At 42.1% G+C, this 26600-nt stretch overlaps 1 protein-coding gene and 1 pseudogene across 5 annotated transcripts in view; both read left to right on the top strand.

The window, feature by feature from the left end:
* Positions 1-26172, top strand: part of RUS3 (root UVB sensitive protein (Protein of unknown function, DUF647)) — a 119002-nt gene extending 92830 nt beyond the window's left edge. Inside the window, exons 7-15 of one of the 5 annotated variants that reach the window (XM_087665448.1) lie at positions 3930-3993; positions 14099-14182; positions 14299-14381; positions 14494-14623; positions 16137-16229; positions 25187-25325; positions 25421-25461; positions 25537-25730; positions 25839-26172. In XM_087665448.1, coding sequence (XP_087521574.1) covers positions 3930-3993; positions 14099-14182; positions 14299-14381; positions 14494-14623; positions 16137-16229; positions 25187-25325; positions 25421-25461; positions 25537-25730; positions 25839-25895 — 885 coding nt within the window. In that variant the 3' untranslated portion in view covers positions 25896-26172. Of the gene's footprint in view, positions 1-3929; positions 3994-14098; positions 14183-14298; positions 14382-14493; positions 14624-16136; positions 16230-25186; positions 25326-25420; positions 25462-25536; positions 25731-25813 lie in introns of all 5 variants that reach the window. The other 4 variants (XM_087665450.1, XM_087665449.1, XM_087665446.1 and 1 more) reach the window with 4 other exon arrangements.
* LOC148015473 (uncharacterized) lies at positions 8657-9358 on the top strand (annotated as a pseudogene).
* Positions 26173-26600: the final 428 nt, after the last annotated feature.

Below are 26600 nucleotides of genomic sequence, written 5' to 3'. Positions count from 1 at the left end.
TTGTTGTACGGTTTCTATTTATGTTTCCGTGTTAGGGTATTTCTTAACATACCCAAGGGCAGAGCAATGTAGTGTTGGAAAGTGAGGTCCATCGGAGATGGATCGCAAGTGTTGTGACCATGAGTCAGAGTGTTGGAGTGGGGGAAACATCAAATGCTAATCACTAGAGTGTCAGGGAATTGAGACGACAACAGGAGAGGTGTCTGCTGATGTGGACGACTTGCTGGACAGTAAAAATGCAAGTATTGTAGCAATCACGTGGTGGGAGAGATAACAGTAGATTGTCACCTGGCGCAAGATGCTGAAAATGCAGGCTGATTAGGTGCTATGATGATGTAGCAGATGGAGACCTCCAAACAGCAAGGCGATAGCTGAAAACAGGCTGCCTAGGACTGGATAGTGATGAGGCCTGAAGCCTGTTTGATTACAGATGTTGAAGGATGCCCTGGAAAATTAGGGTTTTGGGTGACCATTGAAACTCTCTTGAACCGCACACCAAATTTGCATTTTTCATTTATTAAGCATGTTTTGGGACTGTTTAAAAGTGCTAATAAGCTATAAAGCGTGTTTTAGCTCAACACCCCCTCTCAGTTCCAAAACTGAGCCTAAAAGGGAAGGCCTGCAATGTGTACCCCAAGGCGTCCCACCCCAAAGCAGCCAAGGCATCGGACAAAGAGTGCACGCCGGCTCCTCAGTGGCCTACCAAGACTACAAAGGCGATGGTTATCTTACCAAGGGAGTCCAAGTAGTCACCCTACAGAGGACAGGGCATTGGACAAAGGAGGCTCGTTGGTTGCTCAATAGCCTACTAAGCCCTACAATGGCAGATGGAGCCACATAGAACTTGTTTTTTTTGTGGAAAATAAATTTTAGGAGTGGTAGCCGATTAAGTAACAGTGACCCAAAAGACAGGAGTAGGAATGGTACACCCAATACATCACAAAACAGTACAAGCTTACTCAACCACTCGAGGATGTTGATGAGTTGGGAACGGTGAAGAAGTATTGTGTGAAGAAGGATGGTGGTCTAAGCTACTGGTGGAATCAGCTTACGATCCCTCTAGTGGTGCTCTGCATAGTGGGATGCATAGTATGTTACAAGTTGAAGAATGCTCATGCAGTAGAGGTGCCACTTGGACAGTGTCCCTCGTGGGAAAATTGTTCACTCGCCCAAGTGCCCTACTACAAAGATGATGAAACCATGCGATGCATAGGGGCAAGGTACAAAATGGGGGAAGGCCGATGTCAAAGACAAGTGTCGAAAGCTGTAGAATACCAAGAAGGGTAGGAACCCCCTCTCAACGTGGATGTGGATGTTAAAGAAGGAAGAGGAGCCTAAGGATGTTGGTCTTTATGTGGTGCTGAGAACCATGTGGATGAAAATGATGAAGCATCCCTACCGGAAGAGCAAGGATAGAAGTCACCGCCATGATAGCATTAGGATAGATGCTGCACGATCCGCTGTGGGAGGGGAAGCCTCCATGCCGGTAGAAGGGCAAAACTCCAATTAGATGGAACCATGAAAGGAACGGTGTGCATCTCTTGTCTCCAGCCTAGGAAGGACTCATGCAAGTCTGCATGTTAGCTCTACATTGAAATACAAAACCGTGCAAAAGAGAAAAATATCTGCAAGCACAAAGGTGAGTAGGGACATGCTCCAAAAACAAAATTGAAAATAAAAGAAGGCAAAGCTAAGTGCAATGCAATGAGTATGTAAGTATGCAGTGGAAGTCTAAAAAAGTAAAGGCTAAGTGTGTGGCCACCATCGTGTATGGTGAGGTGGGGAAGTGGTCCTAGAAGTTGGAGTGGGTGTCCTAGGAATGGATGTGTAAAGTGCAATAGGTGAGCCATTAGCAGACCAATCAGCTAAGCCTTCAAGAGTCCATCACAATCTATTCATGATGGACGTTGATAAGATCTATGTGAATACGTGAAATAGAACCTCAGAATGGCACGGCATCCCATTAAACGAAATGAATGATGAAAACACACTATGTTAAGTGAATGCAATGACCTTGAACCTCTGAGTCTCTTTGTGGAGTGGGGCAGAGATAAATTAGAGAGTGTCATACTCTGAATGGATCCTGAAATGCTACAAGTAGCCTCAAAAAGTAATCGCCTACTGCAAATGCAGATCAGAGTATGCAATCTGTCGAGAACAGGCTGAAGACATGCGGTAGGCAGCAAGGTGGCCTGCAGAGAGTGAAAAAAGCAGGGAGGAAGCTGCTGATGAGTGATATGCTGCAAAATGCAGCCCCTGTAGGATGGGAGATAGCTGCTCTGAGGTGGCACTAGTCTGGGTGGCAGCTGTTGATGGAAAATGCAGCAGTTTGCTGACATTTGCAGGCTGTGGAGGCTCTGGATAGGCTGGGAGCAGCTGGGCAGGGTGAAACTGATGTTGATGAAGCCACCAGATCTCAGTCAATAGTCAGGGTGACAGGAGCAAACGAGGTGCCTCAGCTGAAATAGGCTGGAAACATACTCCACGAACTGAGATGTCCTCCATGCAGATGTAGATAATAGTGGAAACAGGCTCTAGCTAGTGGAGAGAGAAAATCTGCAAAATAGGATGGGCTAAATGACTGGGCAGCCTCTCTATTTATAGCTGTGGATTCAACCAAAGTTTGGGTGTTTGCTTATGGGATGCATAAACTTTGTAGCATTTTGAGTTTTGGGGCTGTTTAAAATGAGCTAATTAAGGTTTAAACTGAAATGCACCTTTTTTAGCTTAGCAAGCTAAATGCCAAACAAATCAAATATGTACAAGGTCTCTCAAGGGTGGTTTGGGGGGAGTTGAAGAGAGAAGCCATAGTGGAGGGCCAGACCGCCACCCACGGTTGCCATTACTTAAGGTGAAAAACAGGCTATGGCAAACCCAAGTGCAGAGGAATAATTATTGAAGCTCTTGTCAATTCTGCGAGTCACATTGAAGCTGTTCCCATTGATCTCGCAGATAGTGGATAATGGATGATCATATCTTTGCTAGAGTGTCATATACCAAAAGGCTTTCTCATTTAAATGTTGTTTGGCAGCAGGCCTTCCAAATGTGCCACCATGTGAGACTCCCAAGAAGGTCCCACACCTTTGATTTTGATGATTGTTTGTGGGTTGGTCAATGCCTCTAGCCCCACCATTGTGCACAAACCAGCCTCGATGATGAAGATCATGTGATGCATCTCCGCTTTGTAGAGTAAGTGGCATCCTTGACTCACTGACTGCCAGCAAAAATCTCCCTAGATGATGCACCCAAGGCTGGGCTCTACTTGCCGGAGGATCTTGTAGACTCCTTGATAAACCAGCTGTGCTATCTCACAAGATCACAAACAAGGGGTCTCCAGGCACTGCTGTGGGCAATGATGGCAAACCCTGTCCTGCCGCATTGAGCCAAAGAACTACTTACAGCCAGACCTCCATGAGCTACCAGAAATAGGAAGTACAGTGCCCTCCTTACCCACCAGCTATCCCAAAGGTGTCTCCAGGGTCCATGATGTTGTGCTCTGCCTAGTGTCACCTGTGGGTGGAAATCCATATAATCCTGCATCAAACATCTGTTGGGCTGTGCCATGTAGGCAAGGAAACTCATTGTCGTCTGCAAAACTAAAGAAGCAGTCCTTCTATCAGATCAAAGACCAGACAGGTGAGGAGTGTTGTCTCACCTACTACAAGGGTCCTCTTGTGCTAGTTTTCTTTGACACTTGGTTTTGACAAGAAGTTCATGCACTTGTCCTAGGTGGTGTTTTTATATGTGCACTTAATCTAATTAAGTCCTTGTAAAGTTAAATTTGATACCTTATGTTTCCATGCAGTGTTCATGTATGTAGATCAGTATTTCATCTCTGACCAATTTGAAGGAATGCTTGTTGAATTTAGTCACTTTACTGTCAATATGATCTCAAGACGGGTCTTCTAAGACAAGCAAGTTTGTAATAGGGTTCAAATCTGGACAGTAAAGCAAAACATTGGCGACTTGCTGCAGATTTTATGAATGACATAGGTAAATCAACTTGAATCAATAATTAATTTTATGGATGACACAGACGAATCATTTTTGATCAATGACTGATACTTAGGTTCCAATGTCGTTCGTAGCCTGCCTTTTAGTTTGAAAAAGGTTGAGATAGTCAAATTTGTTTTGTCATTATCTAGTATAGAGGTTGCAGTTTGCATTATCTTATCCTGGCTGTTTCGAAACACAGCTCAACATCTTCACTATAAGGATAGTTTTAGTAATAAGTGATTACTTTTCACTAATTTCCAAGATGGAAAATTTTTGGTTGGTAAGATCAAATAAGAAAAGGAAAATTGATGCAGGATAGATTTTTAAATGGGATCTTCATGGTTCGACTCACCTCTACGGATGCAGCTCGTGAGTTAGTGGAGAGCTCGCCCTATGCTTCCATGAAGTGGGTCAGCTACATGGTTTTCCTAGTATAGCGGCTTCACAGTGGAGGCATTTACGCTCCACAGCAGATTTCTCAGACACCGAGTCACCTTACTTTTCCCCAAATTGATGGTAGAGTACTGCCAGTTAGTGGAGGACTTTGGATGGCTCTTCGGCATAGTTCTTTCTGCCTCCTTCATGGATGCAGTGATAGTTGCAGGAGTCCCAAAGGTATGAGTGGCCGTGAAAGACACAAAGAGTATACCAAAGTTCCTCGAGATTGAGGCAGGAGGTCACTCCCTTAGGCAGCAGGTCATTGTGATAGGGCAACCAAGGCAGTGCCTGTGCTGCCATGACTTTGGGCATCAGGCAACAGATTGTACGCGTTTCCGCACCAAGGCGGGTCTAGCGACAGGTCCGCAGGTGGATACTAATGGCTTCACACGGGTCCAAAGATGATAGCGTAGTCAGCTCCTTAGACGCAACCTTGACAACAGGGAGGAGCAGGAGAGCGAGCGACGCCTCCTTGGCAGAGTAGTCCGCACCCCCCCTGCCCACCACACCCGGCAGGGGCGCAGTCCCCCAGAGCCACCCCCCCCCCCCCCCCCCCCCCCCCCCCCCTTCAACCTCCCAGGCTCCCCCCACTGACCTGGGTCCACAACCCCCCCTTTCCAGGGCCACCGCCCCCCCCACACTCGCCACGTATCTCCGATCATCCCACCATCCCTCGATCCTCTTCCCCTCCACCACCTCCCTTGCCGAGCACCCGTCCTAACCCGCACCGAGTTATATGCTGAGGATGATGGTCTTGCATATCCATGTCTGGATCTATAGTTCACTACAAAACCTCACGATTCTTGTCACATTCTGAAATGAAATGGCCCAATTGACCACATCTGAAAGAGTGCTCGGCAAAAGTACCCCATTTCAATTCATAAACCAAAGTTTGCAGTCTTGGAACCTCAAAATGCATGCCGTATTCCTATTGCAGGAAGCCAGCCGAGGCTCCACCAACGCCTCAACAAGGGTTCTCAAAACTAGCGGGAGGAGTCTCCAAAGATCCGCAGGAAAATCAACCACCTCCACCCAAACTGGGCATGCCTGCTTCAACACCTCTTGAAACTCGGCCATAGGTCTCCAAGGGACCATGTGAACAAGCTGCCCATCCAAGAACAAAGGAATATGCTACATAATGAAAGCCTTCACTTTCGAGGAACAAAAAAGAACCTAAAAAAACCCTTTGGACCATCATAAATCTCTTCAACAAGAGGAGCCTGCACATCCCTGAAGCATCATCTTGGCAATGTAACAGACTTACAAGCATGGACTGCAGCTAGGCACGAATCTTGGTGATTAAGGGGGTCCTTCCTGTAAAGTAAAAGATGGCTGCCCTCTGATGGAAAGCATCAATCTGCTGTAGGACCAGTTCCGTTTCCATGATTGCAACTACATGATCCCCGTCCGGTAAAGAGTTAGCTTTTCCCTCATTGATATGGACATAATCGGACATAAGATGATTGGCAGTGGCCAGCTTGAACTGAAGAGACCCAGCAGGTTGTAAACCAAAAGCATGAATCTCTGGGTGAGGCAAATTTAGGGGGCATAATACCGGTTCTTCAATTGACACTTTTTGACATTTACCTATCTCTTCCCCATCGGCCAATAGTCCAGAATCCTCAGCCAACGAATCACTATCTGAGTCCGGTAGAACTTGGCCATTCTTATTCCCTATTTGCTGGTCGAGAAAAGCCATATCTATACCATTTTTCATTTGCAGATTATCCATCATAGAGCTAGATGCTGAGCAGGAACTACTTTTTGCCCCTGTTGCAGGTTTGTCAGGACACACTCTATCAGGAGGAGCTAGTAGACTCAACCTCGGTGCTGAAGCTTTGCTTGAGAGCCGAAAGCAAAACAAGACGCCACGAACAGACCTTGCGCAAGTCAGATGACCTTCAAGCTTGCCAATAGTTGCTAGGACACAGGCGAGCTCCCTGTGTAAAAGGCGCACGTACCCAGCACTAGGTGGCGTAGGACAGTTTAGCAACAAGGTGGGCAGTCGAAAGGGCATAGCTAATCCTTGTTCTCCCTCTTTCTTAGACGCAAAGCTGGGCGCAGGTCACAGACCAAGGCTAATTGTTGGGCACATCGACTAGTCGCAGCAGGTGTATTGGGGCAGAGTTCGAGCAGTTTCTCTCTCTCTCTCTCCAATTCACTGACATGCAGACCCATCATGCAGCTCCCCGACACCTGAGATACCTCTTTTCCAGAGAGACAGAAGATATCTATGAGGCAGAGATCCTTAGATTGTTACATGATACAGACCCCGATGTTCCATTACAGGAGCTGACTTAGCAGTTCAGTGAGGCCCTACACATCGCTGCAGGTGTAGCCTTCCCACACTCACGACCCACACAAAGAGCCTCCACCGGGGTGACACCTTGGAACAGCTGGTATGATGATGAGTGTCGTGAGACCAAAGCAAGGCTACAGAGAGAGATAGCACTGGGGTCCACTACCCACAGACAGGCATAGATACTCTTTAGACGCCTCACACGGTGGAAGAAGAGAACATTCTTGGCCTAGCTGGAGCGAGACCTATATCAGTTATTCTTGAGCCAGGACTGTAGAGAGGCTTGGAGGCTTTTGAAAGAGCATTGCCCGACCACACCTGTTACGTCCACCGTTGTATGAGAGGAGTATGCAGCTAGTCTTTATACTATGGAGGGTCAGCCACCTCTTCCTGACCCACTTGAGCCTTGTCCAGAGACCACTACTTTCTTTACAGAAAGTAGGGTCCGAGAGGCCATTGACAGACTTAGCAGAGGAAAGGCACAAGATCATGATGGATTAGTAGCCGAGCACTTGATCCATGCTAGAGATTTGGTGGCAGGATTCCTAGCTTACATGTTTAACAGAGCCATATGTGAAGGCCTACCAGAAAGCTGGAGCACGAACACTATTGTGCCTATCCTCAAGTCAGGGGACCCTACTCTACCCAGTATCATGATTGGGCATACATTGGCTATGTTATATGCTTCCATCCTTGAGCATGAGTTAAGCAGGTGGGCAGAGAGGTGGGGTCTTAGAGCATAGGGACAGGCTGACTATAGGAGAGCCTTCTCCACATTGGATCACATCCTCACACTCAGAGCGATCATTGAGGAGGGAAGGGCCCATGGCCGACGGACCTACTACTGCTTTGTGGACTTCCGCAAAGCCTTTGACACAGTACCGAGAGATAGCCTGATACATAGATTGCATGCCATGGGAGTACTAAAAGAGCTCAGTTGGGGTACTCTGGCACTGTATGAGAGAGTTGTGGGCAAAGTCTGGACACCTGAGGGCCTTTCGGCACCTATTTACTCCACCATTGGGGTGAAACAGGGATGCCCCCTCTCTCCGACATTATTTGGCCTGTACATTGATGGGATTGCTGATTATATTTCACAGGAAGGAGAAAGAGAAGCTCCACTAGCTGGCACTTGGATACCTCTCCTATTGTATGCAGATGACATTGTATCGATAGTTGACTCTCTAGAGGGTCTACAGAGACACTTGGATGCATTACACTCCTAAACTTTGGACAGTGGGCTTTCAGTGAACCTTGGTAAAACCAAGGTGATGGTTTTTAATACTACACCATAGTGGGTCAGGAGATCAGCAGCAGCTAAATTCACATATGGATCTGAGGAGCTGGAGTATGTGGATTCTTATACATACATGGGAGTCTTATTCACAGGGTCCACCTTTTCTATACGAGAGGCAGCAAACACTAGACTGACTCGCGGATACACAGCACTAGGTGGTTTGGAGAGGATGTGCTCACAGGTGCAATTCCAAGAATCGGGCACCAAGCTATGGCTCTTCGATATACTGGTCACATCCACACTACTTTATGGAGTACAGATATGGGGGCCCAGTCTTGACCACCATAGCAGATCAGGGCGCACTTATGACGGATGGAGGTCGATGGAGAAACCCTTAGTGTCCATGATATCTAGGATGATCAGATGTAAGGCCTCAGTGCCACATGAGATCATCAGAGCCGAGCTAGTAGCTACACCGATTGTAGTAGAGGCCCTCACCCAATTGGTCGCATACATACATAGCCTATGGGACTTACCTAGACACAGATATGCACAGTTGGCCCTTGAGTCCTCCAGGCAGCTTGCCAGAGAGGGTGATACTTCATGTTGGTATGCACAGATGTTGGCCTGGTTTGAGCTGCATGGCTTTAGCATGGACAAGTTAACCCCCTTCCAGTACTCCCTTGATGCACTATCTCTTGATCTGAGCAGGTTAGAGATTCGCCAAGATCATCACGATGGATCTTACCCAATTGGATATCAAGCGGACATGGTTGATGCCAGGGCAAGAGCTAGGGACAAAGATGGCTTTCTACTGCGAGCATTTCCTTCATACTACAGATAATGGATTTATTGTTCGCCCTAGATACATGGACACCCACCTTTCCCATGGGATTAGATGTACTATTGGCCAGTTACGCACCTCCTCACATCAGCTAGAGATTGAGACTGGCAGATATAGATCCACCCCACCAGAGGAGCGCATATGCCAGATATGCCAATTAGAGCCAGAGACAGAGGAGCATTATATTTGCCGCTGCCCAGCGTATTATGAGATCCGTGGTCATTTCCACTGTCTCTTTAGAGACGGATTTGGACTACTATCCAGAGTCATGGATTTTACCGATCAGCGATGGCTTGGCCTCTTTCTTCTTGAGATACGACGGCTTCGTGACATGCGCCTCAAGAGTACAGCTACTCCAGGATACCGAGGCTCTTCACAGGGGCAACTCACAGACTTCTTTGCAAAGGAGACTCAGAAGACTTCAATGCAGTTAGAGCCACAGTCCACACGAGAGCCTCTCTCACTGCCATAGTCCACACAGAGACAAGGAGTACTGATTGATCGAGCCGTTCAGCTTAGCCGATCCAGATGTCCTAGGCCTTGATACAGACACCGACGACACCTTCATAGGCGGATACAGGGGATTATTTCTCGGGCTAGAGCTAGGCCCTCCATACCCACATGAGATTGTACCATTTGGAGCTCATTGTTACTAGATAGAGCTCTATTTTTTACACATAGCCATAGTTAGTTTCCATTCTTATTTTGCTTTGTGCTACATATTTTGCCTAGATAGTTTGTACCATCATACAAATGATTGTAACTCATGGTCTCATAGGTCATTTTGGCCTTTTGTAGACGTTAATATATAATTTTATTTCATTTCATTTCATTTCTCTCTCTCTCTCTCTCTCTCTCTCTCTCTCTCTCTCTCTCAGAGTCTTCGAGTAGTGCAGTCATAGTAACATGGAACGGGGAATGGGAACAGAGACGGGGACGGGGTCGGGGACGGGGGACGGCTAAAAGCAAGGAATGGGGACAGCTAAAAGCAAGGACGCGGGAGGGAACGGTATACATAAATAGCATTTGAAAATGTATCCATGTGATGTGGTGGGTGGATGTGTGGGCATAGTAATAGGGGATGCCCATTTTGTATCTTCCTGTCCCAGTGCCATCCCCATGTTAGAGCCCCGTCTCATGATAACAGGGGATGGCAAATTATTATTCTTGTCCCCATGGGCCCGTCCCTATTCCCATCCCTATCCCCAAAACTGGTCCCATGTTACTGTGTGGGTGAATGTACACTATCAAAGAACATACTAAAAAACCACCCCCTAAAAGACACCCACTCCACCCCCCCCCTTCTCTTGTAGCTCCCTCACCCATGTGGTTGGCGTCGTGTCACAGCGCGTTGATAGCTCCACCCACCACCCATGACATAGTCCCTTGCTGTGCCTCCGGCTACCTTGTACATACTTTCTGGCTATGAATAGAGCAGACACAAATCACCAAGACTCTAACATACAAATATCACACAGAAAGGATAGCTAGTGTGGAGCAAACAATATCCAGGCGGGGAGTAGCAATGTCAGGAAGAACTAGATCAGCTGAAACCATAGAGGAGATCTGTCATAACACTAAACCACGCACACGGACCACATGACCATGGATGCTTGAGGCCAAATCAAAAATAAAGGCATTCCAAGTACGCCAAATCTGCCATAGAGCTGTCCATCTAAGGAAATGGAAGAGGCAGGAATAATCTAATTGCAAAGCAGACATAGTAGTCATCCTTCCCATAATCCACGAACAGGATGATATGTGCTGCTGAGTCGTCGAGAACCACACATGGGAAACAAAACTCTAAATTTGTCGAGCAATAGGGCAAAAGACAAAGAGATGAAGCAATGTCTCATCACATGTAGTGCAAAAAACACGACAACCATGGGAGATCTTGCGAGCAAGCAACACATTCCCAATTGGAAGACCCCCAATAAGCAACCTCCACATGAATACCTTATCCTAGTAAGGAACCTCAGACTTCCAGAGTTGGAGGAATCTTTCGTGCCACTTCTTTTTGCTATCCCAAATATGCCATAATTTATTAGCCTTTCCAGTGATCCATCTCTTGACCTCGACCATCTGATAATAGATTTGATTAGTGCTAGTCACTAATGTCTAGTACCCACAAACTGTAACGGCTATAGCCTGTAGCCTTTTTATAGACTATGGCTTACTTTTGGATGCTTCTTTTGAGTTTTCAGTCTTCACTTTTGAGTACCAAGTACCTATTATGTAGTTGACATGCCTCTAGTGTCACAATACTTTAATTTGAATTTTGTGGATTGTGCGTTTTGAAGATGCTCGTAAGTTTAGTATTTTTCTCATAATTTGTTAAAATACTTTAAAAATTAGGGGCATATATGATTCAGGTCTAGGGTTTGAATCTCACTCGAATCATAGTTTCATACACATTTGTGTTTGCTGTTTATTCCACATACGAAAAAACTATGCCCCCATGCAAGCATCTTTTTATTTCTTTGATTGATTCTACATAGGGGGATATTGTCACATGTGCCAACAATGCTACCTAAACAACAAAGGCTGATTCATACATATCATAGAAAGAAAATTGAAATTAACATGTAAATGGCCTATCTACAATATGGATTGAGTCAAGTTGCAACATCATGATTCTCATTTCAAAAGAAACTGACAAGATGTCAAAATCGAGAATGAATCATAATATATCATAAATAACTCATAAATGAGACTAATGTCTGTATAATATTCAACTCTCAAGAATAGATACTAGATTGACAAAGTCCAATAACTAAACAAAATCACAAAAAAATTAGTCTCTCATTCAAAACTTGAGCCCTCATGAGGCATTACACATCACCATCATTATGTTTAACATTGCCCATTAGTTTTTGTCAAAAAAACAACGTTTTGAATTCCAACTCACCAAAAAAAAAGAAAAAAACACCCACGTTTTTTACTCTTAGAAACGTTTCGTAAGTTTCAAATTCAAAGAAACACGTTTCTTAGCTGCTATGCTTCTCTTTATTAAGGAAGTTGGATGTTTGATCTAAGTAGTTAAGCGTGTCTTCCGATATTTTAAAGACAAAAAGGCTTTGGTCTTTACCCTTGTAGCACCTCTACTTCCTTGCATTCTTTTACAGATAGTGATTGGGCAAGATGTTTTGACATGAGTGTCCACTAGTGGAACACGTATGCCTAAACAAAGCACATTGGGGCGCATTATCACGCTGTCAAAGGGAGACTCATTTAGGGAAGATTGATTTGGTCTATGTGCCTATGTAGGACAACATAGCAAACATATTTACCAAGGTTATACCCAGAGAAGAGTTTGAACTTTTTTGCAAAGCTTTAGGCTTACTTCCATAATGGGATCGATCTGTGACATCCCTGTTTTGTTCACATCATTCATTCAAGGGGTTTTTGTTAAATACACCTTGTATTTTCCTTGAGTCATTCTAGTGTGAATGCACCCTATCCATGGGCTCTTTTTACCCTCTTGCATGGGATGCGTTTTTTCCCTGTGTGAACACACTTTAGTGTGTAGGTCTTTCTTACCTCAGGGTTGTACCTTGTATTCTCATTCTTGTGATTCATTTTAGTGATGGTACTCTTGCATGCTTCTTTGTGTGTCTACTCTCACTCTCACTCTCTATTCCACTTCTTGTCTATCAAGCTGCATTCGATCCAACAATCCAAGTTCATCACTATTAAGCTATATGTCTATGAGTCACGCTACGATTCACACAAATTAGGGTCATACCTTGATACATTAGAGTCAAGGTTTGTGTGTAGAGACAACGCACAATAATGCTTTGCCAAATTACTTAGGGTTGTAACGTAATTTGCTTGACCTAGGTCTTTTAAGATTTGTTGGCCGATAGGATTGGTTTGAAATTTTATTTATACCAATAATGCTTTGCCAAATTACTTAGGTTTATAACATAATCTGCTTGACCTAGGTCTTTTATTATTTGTTTTCCGTTAGGTTTTGTTTGAATATTTTATTCATACCAATAGTGAGGTATGTTGCTTAAACAAAAGCCATGTTACCTTATTATGGTACTGTATGGTCTGATCTCTTGAAATACATGGGTTTGCTTTTGATATGCTATTGTGTGTCATATGATCTCTAAGGGATTCAATTAAATACGATCAACCTAACTGAACACTTCAATTTTCTTTTCTAGCAGATGCTAACCTTAATAGTCAAGGCTAGGTCTAGTAAGTTCCAATGCCGAAACCTGCAATTTGTGGATGAGTGGGAACCAAGCTAAGTATGTAAATAACTATGTTTCAGGAGTAATTTGCAATGAAAGGAATAGTCAAGTAATGAAAATTTATTGAAGCCATTTGAAATGAAAGGAATAATCCAGTAATGAAAATACTAATGAAGCAATTTGAAATGAAAGGGCTAGTGGAGCAATGTGAAATGAAAGGACTACTGAACTAATATTGACAATCACTAATTAATAAAAGCCCTACTTTTGCCATTCATTATTGTCCAATTCTATAACTTCCTTCTTCAGTAACCCTCCTAATTTTGATAGGCCCTTGTGATTACATCACCTTGTGAAAACCTCTTGCATTTTGACCAGGAAAAAATGCATGAGCACATTTTTTGTAAAAATCTGCACATGCTCATAATTATGATCTTGCTGCGTCTACTAGGAGAGGGAGAGGAGGAGAAACTGGGGTTTGGCAGGGAGGGCAGGGCAGAATTTCAAGATGAGGGATGTAGATGAAGGCTTAAGCCTCATAGCAGGCATATGTGATAGGTGCAACTGTGCGGGCTTCTCCCCATGCTAAACTCTGAAGGTTATATGTTTCAGCTTCCACACAAAGCTTTTCACTGTCATAGCTATACGAATGCTGCATGCCGAATTCTTGAATGCCATAAGGTACAGTGCTATTTAAGATGCCTGACCATGGTACTGCAAGCTATGAGCAGCTATATTACTCTGTTCTCATCTATAAGGATTCTTAGATGATTGGCATTTATGTAGAAGTAATATTCTGTGGGTTCGCCTTTCATACACTATTGGGAAGACATTATAGTGTTCCTTGTGATTCCAGTATTGGCTCCTTGCTTTTTATAGAGACATGCTTGAGAGGAAAAATGAGGGTTTTCAGTAGCTAGAGCAGTGGAGTCTGTATTTATGTCTGATAAGTGGGTGTTTGAAGTGTTGGAGCTTATGGTTCAATTTTGTTTTTAGAATTTTACAGTTCAAAACTTCATCATGTATTTGTTCTAGGAAAAATCATGTCATTCTCAATTTGCTGACCTTTAAAGTATAAACAGGAATGTTATTGGATCTTGTTTCCCCGCTCTTCCCCAAACTATTTGTCACACTACTTTGTATTGGCAGTATTGCACGTTCCCTGAGTAAGATAGACTTATCTTTTCCTTTTCTAGCTTCTCCTTGAAGTAGTTTCGAAAACCATTCAGATCGTTTTGACTGGCATGCATTATTCACATGATCAATATCAATGATTTTGTAGCGGGTGTTGCAAGTGGAGCAACAAGGGCGGCTTTAACACAACATTTTGCACTGCACCAAAATGCTGCAGATATTTCAGCAAAGGTGCATAACAGGTTAATGTCCTTTTCAGAGAAAAATATATTTTTCTGTTGTTGTGGCTCAAAATTTCCTTAGAAGATTGTACATTCAAGTAAGGATTTTTTTTTCACTACAGGAAGGTAGCCAAGAGACAGCTGCAACCTTGACTGGGATGCTTTTTGGAATGCTTCTAGCCAAGTTGATTGGTGATCATCCAGGAGCTCTTTGGATATGCTTTTTGGCACTCACAAGCTTTCACATGTTTGGTCAGTTCCACATGAATATACGCTATTGAGCTTTAACATTGTGTTCCACATGTTGACAGATTAGATGAATTAACATGATATCCACTTAATCAGTTTTTAACTAGAATTCAATTATCATCTTCTTCAGTAACTTTGAGTTACTCATCTCGTATTTGTGAAATCACTTATCTAATTTTGATAAGATTGTGACTAATGTGTTAAGGGACTAACATGGCCCATGTAGTCGAAGGTTCTTTAACATATGTGAAATCCATGTTCCCACAAAATCCTAGACTCCACCTAGCTGTGGTCTTTCAGAGTCTGCATACTCTGTCTCTTTTTTGATAAGCCAAAATAATATAATCTGTCGTACGCAGACAAATTATGAATCTTAATTTCAGGTTAAATCAGGAATATTCCTAGCAAGGTTCATGATCTGCAGCAGCCCTGATAGAGGGTTGACATTGGGTGCCCTCTGAAAACCTTCAGAAGGTCACGTGACAGGTGTCCCATTTGAAGAGCACTACATGTGTCTTCTGCTGATAGTGAAATTGGAGCCACAGAATCCTTGAGGGAAGCCATTTGGTAGCACATGGCTCAGGATACTTGCCCACTTTGTGGCTCTTCATGCTAGGCATTCAGGGGGTAATCAGTATCTGTTGCTGACAAATCGACCTTGCAATGCTTGGCATGCATTGGGGCAATGACAATCTGTCAGTGTCAAATCAGTCTATTGGGGCAATGACTGTATAGCCATTTGCAATGCAGTGGCCATACTAAACCAAGAGCTAAGTCATGGCATAAATTGATTTTATGATCGAGTTTTCTTGAATCAAAAGGTTCTTGTAGCACCAATTAAAGAATAGAATTCCATGATATGTATAGTCAGGTTTACTCTAGTGCTGTTTCTAAAGAATAACAAAATGCCAGCACAGAGCATAGCAAGAGCTATGTGTGCACGTCTTATGCACACACTATATAGGCAGAGGGTGGAACCTTAAGTAGTAGTCGCTATTCTCTTTCCTTGAGTCTGTTCATCATGTTATCCAAGAGTAATCAGTTTGTCATAATGCAAATAATAAAAACATGGTATCAAATCACTAAATCGGTGAGTAGAGAATTGTATAAGGGGCAGTACCCTTGGTGTTCTAAATTCTAACGTGGAAATGCTACAGCAGGCTTGACAAGGTTTTTATCTATCCATGAGTGGGACTGAGCAATGTAATCATTATATTGACTGTCACATTTGACTATTTGTGTTGCTGTCTGTACTGCTGCTAACCTTTAGGCATGTGTGGCATCTGACCTTTTCCTTCAATAAGCAAGTTACGGTAGACATTTACAACAGTCTGCATCAGTGATAACTCTTAGCTTAAATTTGATCAAATGTTGACATAGTATAACAATACCAGTTCAACAAAAGATTAGGCTATTCAATAAAAGATTCACGACCACAATATCATTACCTTAATGACATGAGATGATGGGAGATTTCAGAATTCTAAATGCTAACTTTCTTGTTTCTTCCTTGCAGCCAACTACAAAGCGGTCAGAAGCCTTTGCTTGACTAGCTTGAATAAAGAAAGAACCAAAATCCTGTTAGATACTTTCTTAAATGACCAAAAAGGTCAGATCCTCAGCCATATGATGTCAAATAAATTTTGTGAGTTTGTATTTTCAAAGGGTCCAGCATCTTTTAGATTATGCACATCCACTGGCTACCTAGTTGACTTTGAAGAATGACAAATAGACATAGAGACTAAACTTCAACATAGCTGACCTTCTGAGGATATGATTATGTTCCAAATCTAGCCTTCCATTCTGCACATATGTTTTGTGGATTTTTTACCCACTCAGCTGTATAACACTGGTGGGAATTATCATAGATCATTGCTTTACCAAAACGATGCTGTTATGACATTTTGTATGCTAAATTGAGAGTTTTGTAGTTCTCTATTGGGTGAACTTGTGAAAAAGAAAAGAAATTGCATTTCAAGGCTTGACCCTTATTCCTACACTGGAAATGTCTTGCTAGGTTTCCTTAGCCAAGTATAAAAGTATTTGTCTAAATGTGCTATTGAATGCTGCTCTTTTAAAGGCACAGCAGCATGTTGCCAGGACAGGTTTGAGAGCTATATGCAGCTTTTCTCATTAGGAGTCATGAACATACAGCCTTTCCACTTACATAGGGCCTAAGCTCTAGCTTGTAAACACAAGAGGAAAGGGAAGAGAACTATAACCTGAAGCAACAGAACACTATGATATTATGGCAGTTATAAGCTTTTGATATTTGTGAAGCCAGTATACATCTTGTTTCCATTCACTACAAATGTTTATGATGGATTATCGACCAGAGCACGCTGGCCGAATGTTTCAAGATAATGGCAATTGATCCTATTTTTGAGAAGAGGCAGCAGCAGTATTTCAAGAATGGGATGTAGGTGTGCTTTAGTAAGATTCATGAGCAAGCCATTACACATAATGTGATGGTGCGGGGACAATCTGGACTTACAAGTTGCTCCAATGATAGAAGATCCGGAGCAGTACTTCTTGAGCATGTGAGAACTTCCATGGCAGGTGCCTCCATGTGGTTGCTGCAAAAATCACATGTGGGATGTTGGCATGTGCAAGCCATGTTCTAATCACAAAGCTATAATTTGCTACGGACTTTACAAATGCCATAGAGATCTTGTGTTTACATGAATGGCCTGAAACAAAATTTCTTCAAAGAACTTATTAGAAATACCGAAGTGGCAACAGTGTGGCTTTCCTGGCCAAATTGTGTGGTCAAGTGGAACAAAGTCCTTCTAAGGAGTAATATGCTAGTGGCTGTACTTAGGGAACCATAGTTATGATAAAGTATCCGATGCATGAAGGTGGTGGCCTTGGACACTGCATCCACAAAAGTCAGTAAGGTAGGGAGCAGATAAAGTGAGGAAACCAATCAGCAGGAGACTCTTGAAGTGCAAATTTTTGCTAGAAGAAAGTGAAACTGGCCTTCCTTTTTGTAGAAGGGTGGCGGAATCCTAAAATGCACTGATTCACAGCAATTCACAGTTAAAAAAAATCATGAAATAAATGATAAACTGAAACTTTTGCATTTTCCCACTTTGGGCTAGATTGTTTCCAAGAAATTGAGATGAGCTAACACTTGATTGGCCCCAAAACGTTGGTGCCCCTTGCGATATTTCTGTTTACATTAATTCCAAACACTTGTTGTACAACTGGGAATTGACCGATCCAATTCTCCAACAACATTTGGAATAATAAGCTGTCCTCAATAATGAGCAAGCATCAAGTTTTATGTGCACCTTGATCTGATGCACAATGGGCACAAATTGGGTCAAGACCACTTGCGTGCAAGCCTCCAATGACTAGCCATATCAAGACCCAAACTGCACCTAGATTACAAGCACATGCAGGCACGAATTTGGGCTTGGACACTTGGATGCAGGTTCCAAATGATCAGCAGGATGCACAACTTAAGAAAGAGTGTTAAGTTTGAAATTCATGTCCTTTTGAGAGACCTCTCCCTTAAATCCTTGCAATTGCCCTCGATTGCCTAGTAGTGATACAAAGGTATCATATGCAAACAACATATGCACCTATTGCTTAACCATACTCATGCCCTTTGCATGCTTGAAATTCCAGTCACTTATGATCCACACGCATGAATCATAACCACTGTCAAAACGATAAGGGATGAATATGCCAAAACCCAACACTATTTTGACCTCCAAGGTAAAGTAATGCATAAACGGAGCATAAACAATGCCTTATAGCACAATGATGTACCACATGATACTTATGTAAAGCATACATCAACTCCGAACCACATGTAACTCATGCAAATGTCCTCTTGTGTCACCTACAAATATGTATTGCATATCATTGATGTCCACATTGTATCCAAATGTACATCCCATGTGTTCCACATACTCCATACATGCCAATAACCTTGCAAATGTATAGTTCTAAAGCCTAGGTGCAAACCATACATATTTGCATACCAACCCCCCAACAAGCATGTACAAACACTTGACTACGGACTAATATACGACACCCTAGCACATTTCATTAATCAAAGTAAGATTATAGGAGCACACACACTTTAAGCATGATATTACAGAATCCCTTGACCATCTACATGTCTTCCATAGTTGACAAGTACGAAAGGTATGGTAGTGTATGGTACGACAAAATACGGTAGTAAACAGTATCTTATAATTTTTTAAGGTACTGTACGATATTAGTATGAAAAAAAATTTAACATGATTTTTAAAAAACCGTAAATCATTAAATGAAAGAACACATGTTTAAGTGGAAATAGCCATTTCATTACAGAATAAGATGAATACATGAGGGTGGCCATCGTGGTCGCATGGGGTAGGCACAACATGCGATAAAATTAGAGTCTAGTACATACATGGTCCATGGATGATGCATCATAGTGGCATGTGGATACAATGATAGTAGATACAAAAAAGAGAGAGACCTATGAATCTATGATTAGGCATCACTATCATCATCATCATCTGAACCATCTGAGTGCTCATCAAGAGAGTCTGAAGATGACTCCTCGACATCGGATGATGAGGCACTCTCATACTCCTCCTCACTGATGAGGTTATTATCATCATCAAATGATGGCTTTGTAGGTGCCGGCTATGTAGGCACGTGTGCCGAATGACCATGCCCTTGCTACCACTTACTCGAACTCCTTGCCCACGAGCATGCTGCCTGCAAGTGTTACCAGTATATGCAGCTATAAGCTCTCTATAGAGCTCTGCAAAAATCATCTCCTCCTCCTCGTCCACCTCGTGATGTACACTCGGAAGAGTATCGCCCGTCAACTTGAATTTATCAACATTCACCTACACAATGCACATAAGATTGTAAATGCTAAAGTCTAAATTGTAAAGTATAAACTTTAAAGTTTAAAACAATAAATTTTAAATTTTATGGTTAAGTGTTTATTTGCTTTGGACTACCCATGCTCATCATAGTTCTCATCATGCATAAGTTAGTGCGGCAATAGACTAGCCGCTCTAACTATCGTGTGCTAAGCCGATGGCGAATCTTCATGTGAATGAGAGAATAGGCACTCCAGTTTCTCTCACATGCACCTGAAGAGCAATCCTGAGCAAGGACTCTCATGGCTATGGATTGAAGGGTCTCCAATGCGTATCCAAAGTTTTGCTACCAAAATAAAGACTTCACAGGTGACTTTCTCCTCGAATAAGTGGAAGAAGCAAAAGCCACATGCCCTCTTTGATCTATATAGCAACTTAGCTCCTCAAGCATTGTGTTATGGTCATCCACAGGGACCACACGAGTCAAATAAGCAAGCTGGTCCGGATGGATCTTTCTATCATCCATGAATGCCGGCGACTTGTAGGCCGGATATACCAATGCGGCAAAACCATGGATGGGCTTATGCATCCATGCCCATCTCCTCTTTGCTATCTCTAGAACATGTGCACACTGTGTCTCTGTGATGAGCGTGCAAGCATGTGCCTCTAATGAAAGAAAGTGAAACAAATTTAAAAGGCAATGTATACCTTAACGATAGCTTGGCAAATGTGGCGGTAGATGAATGCACCCATCATTTTGCTCTCCCTTTTACCGGTGTCATGCCGCTATGCAGACACAATGTGAAAAAACATGGAATGCATCATCATCCAGCTTTCTTATTGATCTAGAGAGTCAATGATATCTTCATCATTGTTGCATCTTGAAAGTCATGTGGTACATGCAAAGGGGAAAGCATTGGGAAAGAAAGCCATTCTCTTGATTGGCTCTTGTTCTTCTCTTAGGTATAACTTTAATGAGCTCATTGTTGAGCACCATCATCACTAAAATCTTGTGAGCATTCTTAAGTTCACAATCTTTATTGACACCGCTAATTTAACCCACATAGAGGGGAGACTCCCTTGGTGCACACCACTTGCCTAGCAATAGACTTAACAAATCATGAATTGTCTATTCAAGATCACCTTGAGTTCTATTAGTGCTAGTGTCCTTGGTATGGATGGTTCAAAAATACTAGATTTTTGGACCAGTTTAGCCTATTTTTGATATTTTAGATATTATTTCTTATAAATATCCTAAAAAGCTATAAAAACGTCTAGAATAGGGTGATATGCAAAAATCAAGGGCTTTTTCAACCAATTTGGGAGATTTCATGCAAAAAGAAGACCTGGTGAATTCGCACGACACGCGATTACAGTTTACAAGTAGCAAACAACACTCCGAACTGGGAGGAGTGATCTAGAAGAATCCTAATCAAGTGTCCATGGTGTCTTGGGGTTTTACCCCCCTTTCAAAGCCAACAGAACCATTAGATTTGCGGTCTGAGCAGCAGAGAAAAAGCTAGTGTTTGATACACGTTTTTGGTCTACAAGGAAGCTCTAGGAGATCTAATGCTTGGAGATTGTTTCTGAGTAGTGCCAAATAAGGAATTTGTTTATCTTCTCAGGTTGTATCAATACATAGTGCTTTGATTCATTGTGCTTTGTCTTAATCTTGTATATCTTTTGTTTATTCTTTTTTTTCTCTTCTATCTCCTATTCTCTACTTCCTTCTCTCTCTGATCCCCGGTGGATACGACCTTTCGACTAAAACCCCTCCGACATTGGTGAACTTGACGTGAAAGGTCGTTAGAAGAAAAGTCAAGATGGGAGAACCTTCAAGCACGATTTCTAGTGATGTTTTGTAGCAGTTAGTGTAGAATATAAGCATGCTTATGCAAGTACAACAACAACAACACATGATGCAAGCTTTTGCTCAAACAAAAAGTATTGTGATGAATGCTCTGCAAGCAGTTGAGCGTGAGATGAATTTGTTTAATGGCAGGAATGTATTTGCATATTTGTATACCTATACTCAAAAGATGGAATTCTTTGGGGTGGCTCAACTTGCATGGAGCCAGTATTTTGTACGAGTCATTGTACATGAATTGAAAGCTTGAGTTACTAAATAATACATGTAGGATGCTAACTGGGTAGCTTTCAAGAAGACACTCAGGGAAGAATTTTACATTGAAGACACCTTTGATTATCCGCAAGACTTCAGGAGTGGGTTTTACAACCCAATAAGGGTCTTGTGGCTACAAAGTTATTAAGAGAATTTGAAAGTTGATTTAAGCAGTTAGATCTTGTAAAACAACAAGCTCTTGCAAGTCAGAAAATTGAATTGTTTCTATAAGCAGCAGATCCTGAGCTTCAAGAGAAGCTTAATGATTTTCTAGAGGATCAGACTACAAAGACATGTCTTAAAACAAAGTGGAGGCATGTTAAGGAAGCTGTTAGTGCACTGGTGAAAAAGCATAGAAGAGAATAATTGCATGTATCTAGCTTGCCCACTGTTATGGGAAAAACAGTTGATGTATCCAGTAAGCCAGCTACTTTTGTGGCTAACCCTATAGCTGTGAAGAAAACTGCTAGGGTTTGCAGTGAGGACACAGAGAGTGTACGATCACGATAGAAACACAAAGAGACAGACGTAAATACAGAGAGCAAAACTCAAACCCTAAACGCAAAACTCAAAACTCAAACACAGAAACTCAAACACAAACAGAAGAAGGGAGAGAGAGAACACAACTTTGAAGTGAATGAATGTTGTAAATGAATGTAAGAGTGTACAGTGTGCTCAAGGGCAGAGCAATGTCGGAGTGTGACATCCACCGGAGACGGATCCCAAGTCAGTGATCACCAGTTGGAGTGAGAAAGTAGAGGAGTTGCAAAACGATGGTTCCAAATAAAAGAAACTAAACACAACGGCTTATTTCTCATGGCTCAGTTTTGGGCTTGAGAGGGGATGTTGAGCTAAAAGTGCATTAGCCTGACTTAAACAGCCCCAAATCACGCTTAATTAATGAGGAAACCTTATTTTAAAAAGAAATGCGATCCTAGAGAGTTTCTGTGTCCCACATGCAAAACCATAATTTGGGTGTCCCAAACTTTCTATAAATACGAATGCAGTCCACCCCTCTCTCTCAATCTCGTTTTGGCAGACTTCAGGCCCTCTAGCTTCACTACCCACATCCCGTTCGTGGAGGACACCTCATCTAAAGATGCCAATTGCTGTCTACATCCGTCCAGCATCTGTTTCCAATCTCCATCACATAGTTTACATCTATTTCTATTGCGTTTGCTGATCAACCACATCATCTACAGCTAGTGAATTACTGAACTACTATGTTTGTGATCTACAGCTATTGTGCGGACTGACATCATCATACTCGCATTTTTGCTTCCATCAGCCTGCCACATCATCATGCTTCCATTTTTGTTGCCATTAGCCTACCACGTCATCATCAGCTTATTGCAGTTTTTCTCTCTTCTGAAGTACCTGCGTTTTTAACCTTTCTCTCTCTACCTCACTACCCGTCTACATCAGATCGAGCTTCTAGAGCTACCTTTGCTAGTATTCAACACACGGAGGCTGGCTTATTGCGTTTCAAGATCCGTTCGGAGTACAACACATTGTCCAGTTCATTACCTCTACCTTGGTCCTTAAGACACAAGGGTTAGAGGTTCAATATTCATTCAATGCATAGTGTGTTTACTGCAGGAGCACTGTATTTTCAGTAGATATTTACTTCAGTATTCTTTGTGCTCATTGTCTTTGTGTTATCCTAACCCTAACTATGTTTTGTGTTATCAGTTTGTGTTTTGTCGTATGATTGGTTGTGTTTTCTGTGTTTAGAGCATTTCTTCACACACTTATCCCATCTCATGGTTGCTTGCCAAGTCCATGGTTGCCTATTCATCTGCCAGGTCCACTGAAACTAGCATTCCTCCTTGGATAGGGTGGTAATGACTTGATTAATCAACAATTATAGCAAGTATAAAATTCACATAAAGCAAAATGCACACTTTAATCTTGGATAATGGACAACTTGTTGGTCCCAAAACTAGCACCCCTTGCTGTATTTCTTGAGCTTTTGTTGCAAATGGATGAAGTACAACTGAGATTCTCTGATCTCCTTCATTAATCCAAGTGTCTCTGGCTATCAAAACTGACTAGTAACCCTTCAAACCAATTTGCCCCTTGGTTTGCTTGGGAATTGGTATTCCCCTACTCCTTGAAAGACAAATTAAGCCCCAAATTTGATATGGGTTGGCTAGCCTTTTGAATCTCTCTAAAGTTCTTTACTTTGAGTTGCTGGAATTCAAGTTCTAGGCCATCATTTCTGAGCATGCACCCTGAGGTGGCTGTCAAACCCTAATTTCTGCTGTAAATTAGGATTTACAACAGAGATTTTCCAATGTCTCCACCTCGCATGACTCAAATGGCTAGATTTTGCTAAGATAACTTGAGAGATGGCTGTAGGATGAGAGAGAATGCTTTAGAAAGAGAAATTTCAGATTTTCATTGCGAGAAAGGCTGAAAATTGCTACTGCTCTGGTGAAACAACCATGGAAGCTGTCACCTACAGGTTAGGACCATCAGAAAGGTTGTTGCCTCCTCCTGTTTACTGTCACTTGCACCAAAAGGACCTTGGGCTGGTGTCACCTACACTTGGAGGCTCCAAACAGCTATCACCTGTTGTAGACTGGTCCCTAGTGGCTGCAATTCACATTAGTAGTATCTCCTTGCTCTCTAACAACCTCCTCTCTCACAATGGCTGGAATAGACTTCCATCAAACCCTAAAACTTTTTTTTCCACTTGTATAGGCAAGTTTTTCCAAGTGGCAATCTTCTAATCTCATTTTTCAGCTTATTAAAATATTTTTCTAAAATATTAATTTTAAAAATTAATGTAATAATTATTCTAGTGCTTAAAAAATTAGTTTCACCAATCAATAATTAAATTGGCTAGGCCAAATTGCCTTCCAAGTATCCCTAAGTAGTTGTTAGCATTAAGTGAAGTGCTTTGGCCTTGAGGCGTCCTAGGTTGTTTGCTAGCTTGCTTTAGTTGGTTGGCCAAAAGACCATTTTTATTTTGCAATGTTTTCTAATTCATCAGGCTTCATGAGAAAGGAGAGAGAGAGGGGGGTCCAAACCTATCATGAAAATTCATTGTAGATTGTGCAAAGAGTGTCGTTAATGCATTTCTTACAGACTAGTCTATTATGATGGTTGTCAGGTACAGAAAGTACAATATGGTATGGTGCAATAAAATACGGTATGAAATGGTACCTTAAGATTTTTGAAGGTACCATCCGATAAAAATATGTTACTCTTTTAAAATCGACCTAAAACATAAATATTTTTGACATAATACATAGAGAAGTTTGAATCTCAAATAACATAATTCCATGCAAGAATCATATTAGTACAAGGAGCATTTAGCTCATCCCAAAGTGCAGTTCGGACAGTAAAAGAAGTATCCATTAAGTTGGTACATAACGGTACTAATATGTAAGGTATGGTACCTAAAGTATGGTATAGTATGGACCCTTTTGTATGTGGTACTAGTGCAACTATGAGTCTATATTTCCTCTTCAACCTTGCAAATGTTGTTTCGGGATTCTGTTGGTATCCATTCAAAACCAAGATTGCATTGCCTTTGTCATCAAATAATTCTTGCTATCAAATTTGAAGTGATGTACCTATTTGAATGGTTCTTGGCAACAGTGCTCTCTCCAGCAGAGGTGTCAACCAAAGAAAAGATATTACCACTTTTACCAATCAGTAAAGGTTTTAGATTTACACCAATCAAAAGAACAAGCATTATTCTTGGAGCAAAGATATCTTCAATCGATTTGCCAGGAGGGTAATACATCAATATCAGGCCTTTCATGTGTCATCATAGCTGGTTTCTTTGATATTCAAAAGTGTCTTACACTGATGCCTTTGGTAATGGATCAGGTGGGAACTGTTCCCGAAGTTGCTTCAGCGCAATTCAAGAGGTGTTTCTCATTCTTTAACTCAGTACCAAATTGGCTTTTACCTTTTCAACCATGAACTTATTTGGTTTTGTACAGATCACTACCTTCTAGTTCTGGAGAAGGGCAAAATTTGTGTAGTGCTACATAAGCATGCAACCAGAGAAGATGTTCTGAAAGCTTATGTGCATGCACTCGTGGTAGCAAGAAACCTGGAGACTTGTGCAACTGGTGATGCAGAATTAGGTGGCAGTTTATGGATGGAGAAAATTTATTCAGAGTTTCTAGTAAAGGTAGGTTTCTGCAATGTGTTAATTTTTGGGATTTTAGATTTGTGCTCAATGTTAAGACCATTTCAAACAAATCTTTTGAGCAGCTCAGAGCATCTGGCTGGAATGTAGATAAAATCCTTGTGCACCCTGGAAACTGGCGAGCAGTTTGGAGTACCTCTGCTGTAAAATCGGACTAGGGTTGAAGACTCCTGATCCTGTGGCCAGTTCTTTCACATTATGCAATCATAAGTGCAAAAAGGGGCTATCTTTTAATCTCAAACCAATGAAGAGCATATCTTTGTTTTACTTATGAAATCTGAATAGAGGCGATGCAAGGAATTGCTTGCTTATAAGTTGGTTCAGTGTAAGGGTAGACAAATCAATCAACAGTTGCAGCAGCTCCCTTAAAATGGGATGCATGCCCACCAATATGCTCTATTTAAAATTTCCTTTTCTTTTGCAATCGGCTAATGCTCCTTTGTTATTATGTGCTCACAGTTTAACCAGTCCTCCTGTGTGTGTGTGCGTGTTTTAGGCTATTGCATTTCAACATATAAGGCAGCTTGAACCTCCATTCTATTCTCATTTTGTGAATTTCGCACCAATGGAGGAATTAGTCTCAAGGCCTTCAAGTCACCATGTGTTAACCTACCTTGCATGCACAATCTGGTTCTCCCTCAACCTCAACTCATACATTGTAGTCCTCTCTAGTTCTCTCTCTCTCTCTCAGAGGGGCAGTTTCAATGTTTAAGTAGTCCTCTCTAGTCCTCTCGTGTGTGTGTGTGTTTTAGGCTATTGCATTTCAACATATAAGGCAGCTTGAACCTCCATTCTATTCTCATTTTGCGAATTTTGCACCAATGGAGGAATTAGTCTCAAGGCTTTCAAGTC

The sequence above is a fragment of the Lygodium microphyllum genome, chromosome 24 (assembly GCF_053477565.2).
Source record: "Lygodium microphyllum isolate KBCC chromosome 24, Lygodium_microphyllum_v1.1.10, whole genome shotgun sequence".
NCBI classification, from domain to species: domain Eukaryota; kingdom Viridiplantae; phylum Streptophyta; class Polypodiopsida; order Schizaeales; family Lygodiaceae; genus Lygodium; species Lygodium microphyllum.
Note: the sequence above shows the minus strand (reverse complement) of the source record. Positions and strands in the feature narration are given on the sequence as shown.